The 12,562-nt window shown below is 42.3% G+C and overlaps 1 protein-coding gene across 7 annotated transcripts; it reads left to right on the forward strand.

The window, feature by feature from the left end:
* The first annotated feature begins 2,276 nt into the window (after positions 1 to 2,276).
* Positions 2,277 to 11,694, forward strand: LOC123061434 (uncharacterized). 7 transcript variants are annotated; one of them, XM_044484539.1, is made up of 17 exons: positions 2,278 to 3,026; positions 3,266 to 3,366; positions 3,447 to 3,535; positions 3,663 to 3,742; positions 4,148 to 4,193; positions 4,292 to 4,384; positions 4,474 to 5,872; positions 8,963 to 9,126; positions 9,224 to 9,500; positions 9,578 to 9,895; positions 9,975 to 10,056; positions 10,143 to 10,269; positions 10,356 to 10,507; positions 10,589 to 10,994; positions 11,088 to 11,177; positions 11,393 to 11,449; positions 11,645 to 11,694. In XM_044484539.1, exons 8-14 carry the CDS (start codon positions 8,974 to 8,976, stop codon positions 10,956 to 10,958), a joined length of 1,479 nt encoding a protein of 492 aa, XP_044340474.1. In that variant the 5' UTR covers positions 2,278 to 3,026; positions 3,266 to 3,366; positions 3,447 to 3,535; positions 3,663 to 3,742; positions 4,148 to 4,193; positions 4,292 to 4,384; positions 4,474 to 5,872; positions 8,963 to 8,973; the 3' UTR covers positions 10,959 to 10,994; positions 11,088 to 11,177; positions 11,393 to 11,449; positions 11,645 to 11,694. The 7 variants fall into 7 exon arrangements, with proteins under 7 accessions (XP_044340477.1, XP_044340474.1, XP_044340471.1 ...); XM_044484540.1 differs by lacking the exons at positions 4,148 to 4,193; positions 4,292 to 4,384; positions 4,474 to 5,872 and having other exon boundaries at positions 2,279 to 3,026; positions 10,589 to 10,875; positions 10,936 to 10,994; XM_044484541.1 differs by lacking the exons at positions 4,148 to 4,193; positions 4,292 to 4,384; positions 4,474 to 5,872 and having other exon boundaries at positions 2,280 to 3,026; positions 10,589 to 10,875; positions 10,945 to 10,994.
* The last annotated feature ends 868 nt before the right edge of the window (positions 11,695 to 12,562 follow it).

The following is a 12,562-nucleotide window of genomic DNA, read 5'->3' on the forward strand; positions in this document are numbered from 1 at the left end:
AACGTTGACAGTTGACCTGGTCAACCTGACGTGTGGGCCCTGTGGGACCCACCTGTCATTCTCTGTTTAGTTTAATTAGGGTTTAGGTTAATTAATTACTGTTTAGTTTAATTAATCAAAATTAATTAAGTTAATTAATTCTTTAATTATTTATTATTATTATTATTATTTATTTATTACATTCTTTTTTTAATCATTCTCAGGGCTAGGCCCACTTGTCATTGGGCCAGGGGGGCCTTAGCGGTTCGGGCTATCGGGAATGTGGGTGCGGGTGCCCGACGGGGTGAACCCGGGGGCAGCGTAGCCCGCCCGGGCGTGGAGGCAAGACTACCAGAAGCGGCGGGGCGCCGACAGCCACCAGCAGAGGCAAGCGGCGGCCCCAAGCGGGTTGCATGTGCGGCGGATGTGCGGATGGCGCGGTGGAGCCGAGGCAGGAGGTGGGGCGACAGGGGGCGCGGCGTGACGGAGCAGAGGCGGCGCTGGTCAGGCGGCGTGGGTGGAGGCGGGGTACAACAACGGCGGCGAGCGAATGCGCTAGGCCAGGCCGTGGCCAGAGCGGCGAGCAGGGACCGCGGGGCTGTGACGGACGAGGCCACCGCAGGCGGGCCACGCGAGTTGCGGTGCGGGACGCGTGAGCGCGAGTGGGCGGGCACGACATCAGGCGCGCGGACGAGCGCACGGGCGAGGGGCGACGGCGCATGAGCGGGAGGAGCAGCGAGTGAGGCATGGCCCATGCAACGGCACGGATGGCCACGGCGGATGGCGTCCGACAGGAGGAGAGGGGAGGCAGAGGGGAGCGCTCACGGTGGTCGTAGGGAGAATGGCAGCGGGCGCAAGGAGGATGACGGGGACGAGGTCGATGATGGAGGTAGTCCGACGAGGTGGTCCTGGTCGGCGAGCGGTTTTCCGAGCGACGGCGCCAGGATCCGAGGGCGATAGGGTCGAGTCCGCGACGAGTCGAGGCCACGGCTTCAGGCGAGCGTCGCGCAAGAGAGAGGAGAGGCGCGGAGGAGGCCGGGGGTGGCGGTGCTCGGTGCCGGCGGCGGCCTCCAGGGGAGCGGCGGCTCGGGTGCGAGATCAGGCCCATCCCCAATCCAATCCAGCGAGAGAAGGGGGTGGGGAACGGGAGAGAGTGGGGGGCGTGGGTGCGTTGGGGTGGTTAGGTCACGGGGGTGCGGGATATGGGGAGTGGGGGTGACCGGCCTGTGGGTGGCCTGGTAGCCCTGTTGGGCCTAAAGGCCCAGGGGAGGGGGGGTCTCTCTCTTCATTCTTTTTTTGTTTTGTTTTGTTTTTGTTTTACTTTATTTAATTTATTTGTTTCCTATTAGTTCTTTTCATTTTATTTTTTTGTAAAATATACAACTAGCCCCTAAATTAGTGTTAGTAATACGATTACTGTGACAACTAATTTTGCAATAAAATAGTCTTACATTTGTTTATCATTTTAAAAGTATTTAATAATTGTTTTAGCCCCTGTTTTATTCATCAAGGGGCATTTAAAAACTTTATAAAAATGTGGTTTGAACATGACAAATATCCAGGGATTATTTTCCACACTTTGAACATTTTAGTTTCCATGTTTGACAAATTTGAATTTTTAATTTTAAATTTGAATTCGAATTCTGAACAATGATTTGGATCAAGTGAGGATTAGCAACAGTAATGTGGTGACATGACACCATTAACAGGGGTTTACTGTAGCTTAACTATCCGGGCGTCGCAACTTATATCTTTTTGAGCTAAGTAGTTTTGCTCTATGTGCTTCACTTATATCTTTTTGAGCTATGTAGTTTTGCTCTATGTGTTTCACTTATATCTTTTGAGCGTTATAATTTTGCTCTATGTGCTTCACTTAGATCTTTTAGAGCACGGTGGTGGATTTTTTTAAAGAAACTATTGATCTCTCATGCTTCACTTAAATTATTTTGAGAGTCTCTTAATAGCATTGTAATTTACTTAATAATAATATGCTTGGTATTCAAGATTTGTGAAACTTTCTTTTGAGTGTGTTGAATACTAAGAAAAGATTGAAGCATGATAATTGTTTTGCGATATGGAGGTGATAATATTAGAGTCATGCTAGTTGAGTAGTTGTGAATCTAACATTCTTAAGAAGTTGCTTCCCACTTCTACCTATTCTCTTAACATGCACACTATCCACATCATCTATATGCCACATCATCAATTAGTTTGCAAAATCAACCAATCACTCTTTTTCACCCCGCCTAGAAAAGAAAAACTGTTTCTTTTTCCAGCTTCACAGCAGCCGCTGTCCAACCTTTCCCCATCCCGCACGGGCGGCCGGCCCACTGCCCCCAAATCTGCAGCGCCCCTCCTCCTCCCTTTGGTCTCCTCGCTGAGCCCATGGCCGCCTCGCCTCACCACCGGACCGCCGCCCGTCCGGCGCGCTTCCTCCTCTCCTCTCCTCCCTCCCATCCACTCCTCTTATGGAGCTGCGCCCACCCATGCCTCCGCCGCGGGCGCACGAAGAGCGCCGGCTGTCCGCCGCGTCGGCCGCCCCACCAAATCTGAAGTGCTCCTCCACCGGAGCGGCGCCCGTCCGGCCTCCTCTCGCTCCTCCGGGCACATCCTCCCGCTCCCTCCTCCGGGCACCTCCTCCCGCTTCGCCCAGGGCGCCCACGGCCATACATGTGCCATCCACCCTGCCCACCAGCCATGCCTCCGCCGCGCCATAGGCAGAGCGCCGGCGCCGCGCTACCTCCTCTCCCTCCTTCCGCTGCGCCCACGACCCCCACGCATCCAGTGTGGCGAACATGCCCGTCGCCACCCCTGTACGCCTCCTCTGCCGCCGCCAGGCTGACTCCCGGCCCCACCTTGAAGCCGCCGCCGCTGCACACCACGCGCTGCTCTCCTCGCTCGCGTATCGCCCCGCCTCATGGCACACTTTCCTCAGCTCCGTGCGTGTAGGCGTAGTTGGGACGCGGGTTGCCCGCCATGGTCACCGTCCACTCTGTACACTCTGCTCCGCGGCGAGTCGATGATGAGGAGCCCGATTCAAAGGTGAGGTGAGCATCGCTGCATTTACTTCACTGCTGCTTGCTAGGCTTCTTTTTTTGAGTATCTGCTCGCTAGGCTTCTGAAGCTGGAGGTCCTCAATTTTCCCAGCCCACTTCATCAACGCCTTTGCGGCCCAATGCTCCAAATGGCCCATGCTGTTTATCTTCTCCGATGCCATCACTTAAACCCTTTAGCTGCTGGTCATTAGTGATTGATGCTTCACTTCCTCTCCCCACGATCTCTGCAGGAGAAACTGATGGTTTCCTCTTTAAATTCGGTGCTCCACCTGAACTCACTTTGTAACAATCGTGGTGGGCTTCTGCCATACCACTCATACCCGTACCACTGGTGAGAAACTCCCTTCCCTATCCTTCTCGACCTTCCTTGTGCCATATTGCAAGTTGAATCACAATGTTGGACTTCCTCAGGTACTGGACGAATTGGACGCCAGGGCCCCCATCTTGGTTGTTCTTCCCCAGCTGCATACGGAAGAGCCTGGAATTTACGGCACCTATAGGTAAATGATGTTGCCATGTATTCTTGATTATTATCTGAAGTTAACTGCGATTTCTGAATTTTGGTATGCTTCGTTAATTTTGCCTCATGACATATAGTGGTTCAATAAAAAAACTATTAATCCTCAGGTGTTAGGCGATTTGGACACCGGGGTAGTGATCTTGGTTGTTCTACGGTCGCTACATAGCCAGACATCCAATCCTAGAGGGTACATACTATTCCATACATCACTAATTATTTCAATTTAGTTTGGCTAGATTGAATACTTAGCACTGCATTTATTAACTTTCTCTGTTCTAAAGTTTTGTTTTTTTATAGTTATGCATTCTATTTATTTACCCTGTTCTGAATTGTTGTTTGTTTATGGTACGGGAATCCATATGCCTTGCATTCAACCCCTGCATCTAACATTCTTAAGAATTTTACAAAGGTTTGGTGAGAGTGTTATTTAGTCTCTTCACCCCCCCCCCCCCCCCCCCCCCCCGCCCCCCACTTCTGCTAGAGTTTCCGACATGGATAATGCAGAAAACTCTTCGCATAATCGAGTTGGACAAAAACTCGTCCATCATTACCTAATCCTCCTCCTCGACTAAACCCGTATGTTGCTGCTCAGAACCGCCGTATGCGTATGGAACTCATGGCTAAAAAAGAAAAAAGAGGTTTGTTAGGCACATTATATTTCTCCGAATATTTTATCTTCCGTATGACATGTCTTATTTATTTCACCATCTACTTCTTCATATGTATAAATCAACAGCCTCTAGAGGTAAACAAACATCACACCAACCTACAAATGAAGAATCATCCACATCGACATCACACACACAAAATCTGGTCTTTGCACATAACCGTAAGATTCTACCCACATTCCAGTTCACGCCTAAGAGTTTTGGGATGACTACATTTACAAAAAAACACTCTTCGCGGCTTATCTTTCAGGAACTATATTTCAACCCTTAAACCTTGGAGGTCCCCATCATTCTTGCAAACACTGTGGTGCTCTGTTTTGGTATGATGAGCGACTACGCAGAGAAAGACATACTCCAGATCCAACATATAATTTGTGTTGCAAGGGAGGAAAAGTTTACCTGCGGCCATATGATCCTCCTCCTCAACCCCTCTTGGATTTACTGACATCCCAGGACAGAACACTCTCCAGTCACTTCTTTAAACATATTAGGCAGTACAATACAATGTTTGCAATGACTTCAATGGGAGCTAAAATTAATGAAACCATAAATGATGGATGAGGCCCATATGTTTTCAAGGTTAGTGGGCAGATTTGTCACCGCATTGGTTCTTTGAGACCAACTGGGGAACGACCAGAATATGCACAGTTATACATGTTTGATACTGAGCGTGAGGTTTCAAACCGAATAAATGTTGCTTCGTCTTCACGCTCTGCTTCGTCTTCGAGCTCTTCATTCCAAGCTAACGAAGACATTGTTCAGTCGCTCATACAAATGTTGAACACACATAACCCCATTGTCGAGCTGTTTAGGACAGCAAGTCAAAGATTAGCTGGGAGTGATTGTGACCATTTAACAATCAGGATATATGGCAAACCTGATGCCCATGGAGACATCTATAGTGCTCCAGTTGCGTCTGAGGTTGTTGGATTAGTGGTTGGTGATATTGGGTCATCTAATGTAGGATGAGACATTATAATACAAGACCATTCATCACAGTTACAACGAATTAGTGAGAAACACCCCAAGTTTATGTCCATGCAGTATCCTCTGTTATTTCCATATGGAGAAGATGGCTACCATGATGAGCTTATGTACCGGCAAAGATCAAGCACTTCAGCCAATCAGCGCCAAAAAGTCACGATGCTACAGTACTACACATATAGGTTGCATGATAGGCCAAATGACTTCAATACTCCATTACGATGCAAAAGATTAACACAGGCTTACTTTGTGGATGGCTATTGTTGTGTTGAAACATTCCGTATTGGATTCTACCGCAAGCCTAGCTTTCAGAGTAAATACAGATCATCATCATTTAGTTCTTTGGCAAATTTTGTATCAAGAGGTATTGCATCCGGTTCTTCTGTTGGGCAGAGGATTATATTACCATCCTCCTTTACTGGAGGCCCTCGCTATTTATACCAAAACTATCAAGACTCCATCGCTATTTGTAGAAAATATGGTTGCCCAGATCTATTTGTGACATTCACATCAAATGCTGCCTGGCCTGAAGTTATGGAGGCTTTATCCTCCATTCCAGGACAAGAGCCATCTGACCGTCCAGATATTGTCAACCGGGTATTCAAAATGAAGCTTGATATGTTGATGGATGATATTAAAAAGAAAAATTCTTCGGTCCCATAAATGTGGGTAATAGCACTTTCCCCAACCTTATTTCCTTTGCACAACAAACTTTTGTGTCAGTTATTAAAAATATTGTACTTTCTTGTAGTTATCTACACAGTTGAATTTCAGAAACGTGGCCTCCCACATGCTCATATAATTATATGGTTAGCCAAAGAAGCCCCCTTAGATGCACAGAAGATAAATTCAATTATTTCTGCTCAATTGCCAGATCCTGTGAAAGACCCAATTGGATATGAAGCTATATCTTCTTTCATGGTCCATGGCCCTTGGGGCCCTCTCAACCAGTTTTCCCCATGCATGTCAGAAGGAAAGTGCACAAAATTTTACCCGAACGATTTCTGTGAGCAAACCACTATCCGGGAGAACGGTTTTACTGAATATGCCCGACCAAACAACGGAATAACTGCTAGAAAAAATAAAGTTGACATTGATAATAGATACATTGTTCCTCATAATGTTGATCTGGTGGTTAAGTATCAAGCCCACATAAATGTAGAAAAGGTTAATCATGATGGTATGCACAAATATCTTTTCAAATATGTTACAAAAGGATTTGATTGTGCTAGAATTGGCCTCTACTCCAAGTCTACGTCATCAGATTCGTCGACTGAGACAATTAATGAAATTGATAACTATTTAGAGTGTCGTTGTGTCACACCAAATGATGCTGCTTGGCGTTTGTTCGAGTATGATATTCACCATACAGAACCTTCTGTAGAAAGGCTCCCTGTTCATCTTCCTCTTGAGAATAATGTAATTTTCTCTGAAGATGATAATCTGGAACAAGTAATTGAAGACCCAAAAAATATGGCAACTAAATTGACTGCATAGTTAGAGGCTAATGTGCAACACACCGAGGCTCGATGATACACCTACATAGAATTTCCTGAATATTGGACATGGCACCAACAAGAGAAATATTGGAGTTTTCGTTGAGGTGCTCATAATAAAATTGCCCGAATTGCACATGTCAACCCTTCACAAGGGGAATTATTCTACTTGCGGATGTTGCTCCACGTTCATAAAGGCCCAACATCCTTCACTGATATTCGAACTATATCAGGCCAAGTGTATCCCACATTTCGTGCTGCATGTGAAGCTTTAGGTCTCCTAGGTGATGACCGAGAGTGGTCGAACGCTTTAAAAGGTGCAGCTCAGTGGGCATTACCATTTCAATTACGTCAGCTTTTTTTTACCGTGCTGCTTTTTTGTGATGTAACAAATCCTATCAAACTTTTTGAAGAACATGCATCACCAATGTCTGAAGATATAGCACATCGGTTGAATCCTGGTCCTTCTCTGACAAGCAATTCATCACTACATTTGTACGTGACATCCTGTCTTCTCATTGAGCTTGATAAATTGCTAAGGGATTCTGGATATTGCTTATCCCATTTTAATTTGCCACTACCAGATGATATGGGAAATGCTTCTTCACAAAACCAAATTTTGCTTGATGAGCTTAGCTATGATATTCCAGACATGACATCCACTTTGAATGATAATATTCCAAAGCTAAATAGCAACCAGAAGGATGTATTTCATGCTATTTATAATTCTGCAATAAATAATGAAGGCCGAACGTTCTTTGTTTATGGATACGGAGGGACTGGAAAAACTTTTCTATGGACTACTTTACTGTATTCGTTACGAAGTCAAGGGAAAATTGCATTGGCAGTTGCATCATCAGGAATTGCTTCTCTATTGCTCCCAGGAGGTCGAACACCACATTCCCGTTTTAAAATCCCTTTAGAAATTTCTCAGAATTCAATGTGTAGTATAAAGAAAGATACACACCTGACAGAACTTATTCAAAATACATCTCTTATCGTTTGGGATGAAGCACCGGTAAACCATAAATATTGTTTTGAAGCACTAGACCGCACTCCCAGGGATATAATGTCAGATACTAGACCTAATGCTGAAGACATGCAGTTTGGAGGCATCACTGTAGTTCTTGGTGGGGATTTTCGTCAAACACTTCCGGTAATAAAAAATGCAACAAGACAACAGATTTTAAAATCTTGCATTGTTAACTCTTATTTGTGGAACCAGTGCACACTTCTTCAATTGAATGAAAATATGAGGCTCTCCTCAGCATCTCTGTCCATCTCAAAGAGAGAAGCATTACGGAATTTTGCTGAGTGGCTATTACGAGTTGGAAATGGCACTGAGCCTTTTATTCCTATTCCAAATGACCCCAACAACATATTTATAGAGATACCCCAGTATCTCCTTTTGTCCGTAGAGTCTAGAAATATAGATGGATTGATTTCATTTGTCTATGACTTAGGCTGTGAATCTGCTAACAATACATCATATTTGTGTGATCGTGCAATTCTTGCACCCACCAATGATGTTGTTTCTAAAATAAATGCCAGAATGATTTCTCAGCTACCAACAAGTGAAATGTCATATTATAGTGCAGATTCAATTGATGACGGCTGCCCTAATCATTCTACTCTAGAGGCATTATATCCGACTGAGTTTCTAAACAAGCTTGAGATACCTGGTCTTCCAGACCATGTGCTGCATTTGAAAATCGTTGTTCCTATCATGCTACTTCGTAATCTTGATCCATCAAGAGGGCTTTGTAATGGCACTAGACTCATTGTTACACAACTAACAGGCCGTGTAACAGAAGGACAAATCATAACAGGAAAAGCTATAGGTTCAAGAGTATATATTCCTAGAATTGTCACTACATCAGCTCAGTCTAAGTGGCCTTTCAAACTGAGGCGTCACCAGTTTCCTGTTCGCCTTTCATATGCTATGACAATAAACAAAAGTCAAGGCCAAACACTGAACCGAGTTGGTGTCTACTTGCCATCTCCTGTTTTCTCCCATGGTCAATTATATGTAGCATTTTCAAGAGTTACATCACCAGAGGGATTGCGAGTTCTGATTGAAAACTTCTTATGAACATTGCACACATAATGTAGTATATGCTGAGGTATTCCGTCAAATAAATAGGCATAGAACCTAGAACTGATAGGTATTTTATGATATGCCTCAAATTTCCGAGATATGTTCTAAACATTTTTAGCATACCATAGTTTTTTCCTAACAGTCTTATTATTCATTCATAGATATCTGAGATATGGAGTCAAGTACAGCACTTAAAAGCATCACTTCAGGACAGCAAAACTGTAGGGTCTTTGCACGCCTGATAAGGCTTTGGGATGCTAAAATAATTAATCCCAGATATGGAGATGGCTTGCTAAGCATTGATGGCATTCTCTTAGATGAAGATGTAAGTGTAATTGTGTGCTCCAAATTGCACATTCACATTTGTACTCACAATGATATTAAATTTACATATCACATTTAATTATTTCATTTGTTTGCAGGGCAACATGGCACAGATGAGTGTGCCCAAAAAATATGAAAAACAGTTTCGTGGATTGCTATCAGAAGGATCTGTCTACATTATTTCAGATATTGTGGCTATTGATAACAAAAGCAAATCATATGTCTACCACCATCAGAACTACATGTTGCAATTCAAACATGACACAAAGGTCCATGCATTGCACTCAAGAGGAGCAAATATACCTACTGTTTCCTTCAACTTTTGTCCATTTGATCAGCTGCCAAGAAAAGCAATTGATTCAAAACCACTCCTAGGTAATCTGTGGTTCCTTATTTTCTCTCCTAACAGTTAAAATGCTTATTAACTTCCTATACATAATTTGTCCGTTCAGATATTATTGGAGTAATAAGTGATGTTAGTCCATACGATTATGCTACCCCAACATCTCAGAACAAACTTCGGAAGATAAAAATCCGAAACCTAGAGTATGTCTTTCTTGCAACGATGCCACTTATTTTCTTCCGCAAAGACCCTTTTTCCTGCAATTCTATAAGTATACCTTGCTTTTCCAATGAACAAACGCAAGAAGTAGTTCTATGGGGCAAACATGGAGAATCATTTGATGAAGAAGCAATACTTAAAAAATCTCTAGAAGGAATTGTGATAGCTATTTTTGCTGGTATAACTGCAACTTCACAGAAGTTTACAGGTGAATTATCAAACGAGCTTGCTTCAAGGAAAAATGAAAGGATTTATTTAAATATACTATTAACCACATAATCTTATAGGTACAATACAAGGATCTTCAAGTTCGGCAACACAGGTGTATCTTGACCTCAATATACCTGAAGTTCAACACTATCGCAGCAGGTTCTCCACCTCCCTCATTGCCATTTGCCTAATTTTTTTGTTCGCCACTACAATATACTAATAGATTATATCAAAATAATTTGAAGCTACCAATGGAAATTTCCAACTCTACAAAAGAATCTCCCTAAAGTCGCACATCTATCTCCACTTGAAGCAGCAGGCAAGCTGTATACCATTGAACAAATATCTACCTTGCCAACCACATCTTTTCAGGTCAGTACTTTTCGAGATAGTTCGTTTTCTAAAACATCTCTATCCAAAAAATATATAATTGATGCTCCAACCTTTTCTTCCACAAGGGAGGAGCAACATTCAGTACTATTGCAAAGGTGACATCCATTATACCATCAGTCAAATGGTACTACAAAGCATGCAAGCGGTGTGGAAAAGATTACAACAACATGTCAGATACCCCAACATGCGCCTGCCAATTTCCTGTTCCATGCCCAATGTACCATACATCTTCCTAAATCTAATCCTTATAAATTGCTTTTCTCTTATTCATGTCACTAACAATTCTACAATCCTTCAGGTATAAGCTCCCCCTTACACTAACAGATAGCTCAACAAGTTTAGATGCAGTTGCATTTAATAAAGTAGCTGAAGACTTGGTTGAGCGTCATGTTGAGCAAGTTTCTATGAACATGAAAATAGATGCTGTGGATCAGGTGCTTTCCCTGGATAAAGCCATTGGTAAAGAAAGGTTATTCTATATAGGAATGAATATTGATTCAACTGCCAAGTACCCTATAAAATGTCCTGAAAAAAACTTTCCCCGTGGACAATACCAAATCGGTTCCTCTATTAACTGCTTCAAAGGTAAGAACTTTTTGATACTCATTACCTTCATATATCATCCTATTAACTTGACATGTGAAGCTTTTTCAGTCAGCACAAGATAACCTTGCACCAACTTCATCTGTCATAAATGCTGAGAGGTTCCTGGCCATTTATCAATTTAAATTTTGAAAATATATTGACAAAACATTAAATCCATATTCTCTGATGAGCATTATATATATTATTTTCAGTCCAAGTGCACAGCAGCCAGAGGCCCCCTTGAACAATACACCTCCAAGTGATAACCGCACACCTATCATTACAAAGGAAAGTGAATCCAGGTAAATTTGGCCACATAGAATTTCATGTGTGTAATGCTTCACAAACCTCCAAGCGAAGTTGAGATTAAACATTTCAACCTTTAGAATTTTTCTTTGGTAAATCTAATAATTGCTCTGTTTTGTATGTTCATCTGTCTAATGCTTTACTAACCTCCATGCTTATTCAATTCCTCTTATAAACGTACTTTCTTATTTTTAATGTACATTCAAATCAGTTCCGAAGTAAAAAGAAGGATTGATTTTGACAAGGATGATGCCAACAACTCTAACAGGTATCACAACACTCACAAGGATGATGCCAAACAACTCTGTTTAGTTTCCTGTCTAATGCTTCACAACACTCACATCCACTACAAAGGATTTATTTATGTTTAGTTTCCTGCCAATGCAATCCTAACAATCCTGTACCTATAATATTACTTTCTTATTTAGTTTCCTAATAAATGCAATCAAATTTCTCAATGCAGCTCAAAAAGCACAGATAGTCCTCTTTCGAAAAGGCAAAAGCAGAGTGAGAGTATGTATTACTTCCCATTACCTATAGTTGAATATCTCGCCAATGAATTTTTCTGTTCATATATACAGTTCTAAATATTTTCTGTACCCACCAATGCAGACAATAAAAATGCAGCAAACAACTATGAAAAGACAGACTAAAATGAAAGTGCATACAAAGGTATTGTATATTATGTACCTCTGTTTTTATATTCAAACATTTGGAACTTCTAATAATTGTTGCATTTCTAAAAATACTATGTATCACACTTCATGTAGGCAACTTCCACAATACTCATACAAGCAGCTTCCACAATGCTCATACAGCCAACTTCCACAGTGCTCCAAAAGACAAATAATCAAGAATGTTCAACTTCCACAGCGCTTTGACACTGCCAGCCGACAACAATATTTTTTTTTATTGCTCAACTTCTATTGTGACCGAGAATGTTCTCATACCCATTACCTTTATATTGTAACCGAGATGTCTACTCATGGGTACTTTTGGTTTCATGCAAGCGACTTCAAAGTTTTCTGGCAATATTTGCAATTTTGTGCTTACCAACAATGGATACACTCCTATAAATGGGCCATAATATTTTTTTTGTAAACTGTACAATCGTGCATGCATGTAAAATATTTATTCCTACATTAACACCTCAAATGGCTGTTCTTACAATCACAGTGTAAGTCACAATTGCAAGTTTCTAAAAATTCATTGCTCGGTTAATTCTGTATTAAAGGTTACTAAAAAATATTTCGGTTAGACACTATAAATACATTCATTGCTCAGTTAATAGTGTATAAAACATTTCTAAAACATCTTTGGTTAAAAACTCTTATGGTTGTAGTCCAACTATATAATACCCCCCCCCCTCCCATACAACCTA

Source organism: Triticum aestivum, chromosome 3A (genome assembly GCF_018294505.1).
Source record: "Triticum aestivum cultivar Chinese Spring chromosome 3A, IWGSC CS RefSeq v2.1, whole genome shotgun sequence".
In the NCBI taxonomy this organism is placed as follows: domain Eukaryota; kingdom Viridiplantae; phylum Streptophyta; class Magnoliopsida; order Poales; family Poaceae; genus Triticum; species Triticum aestivum.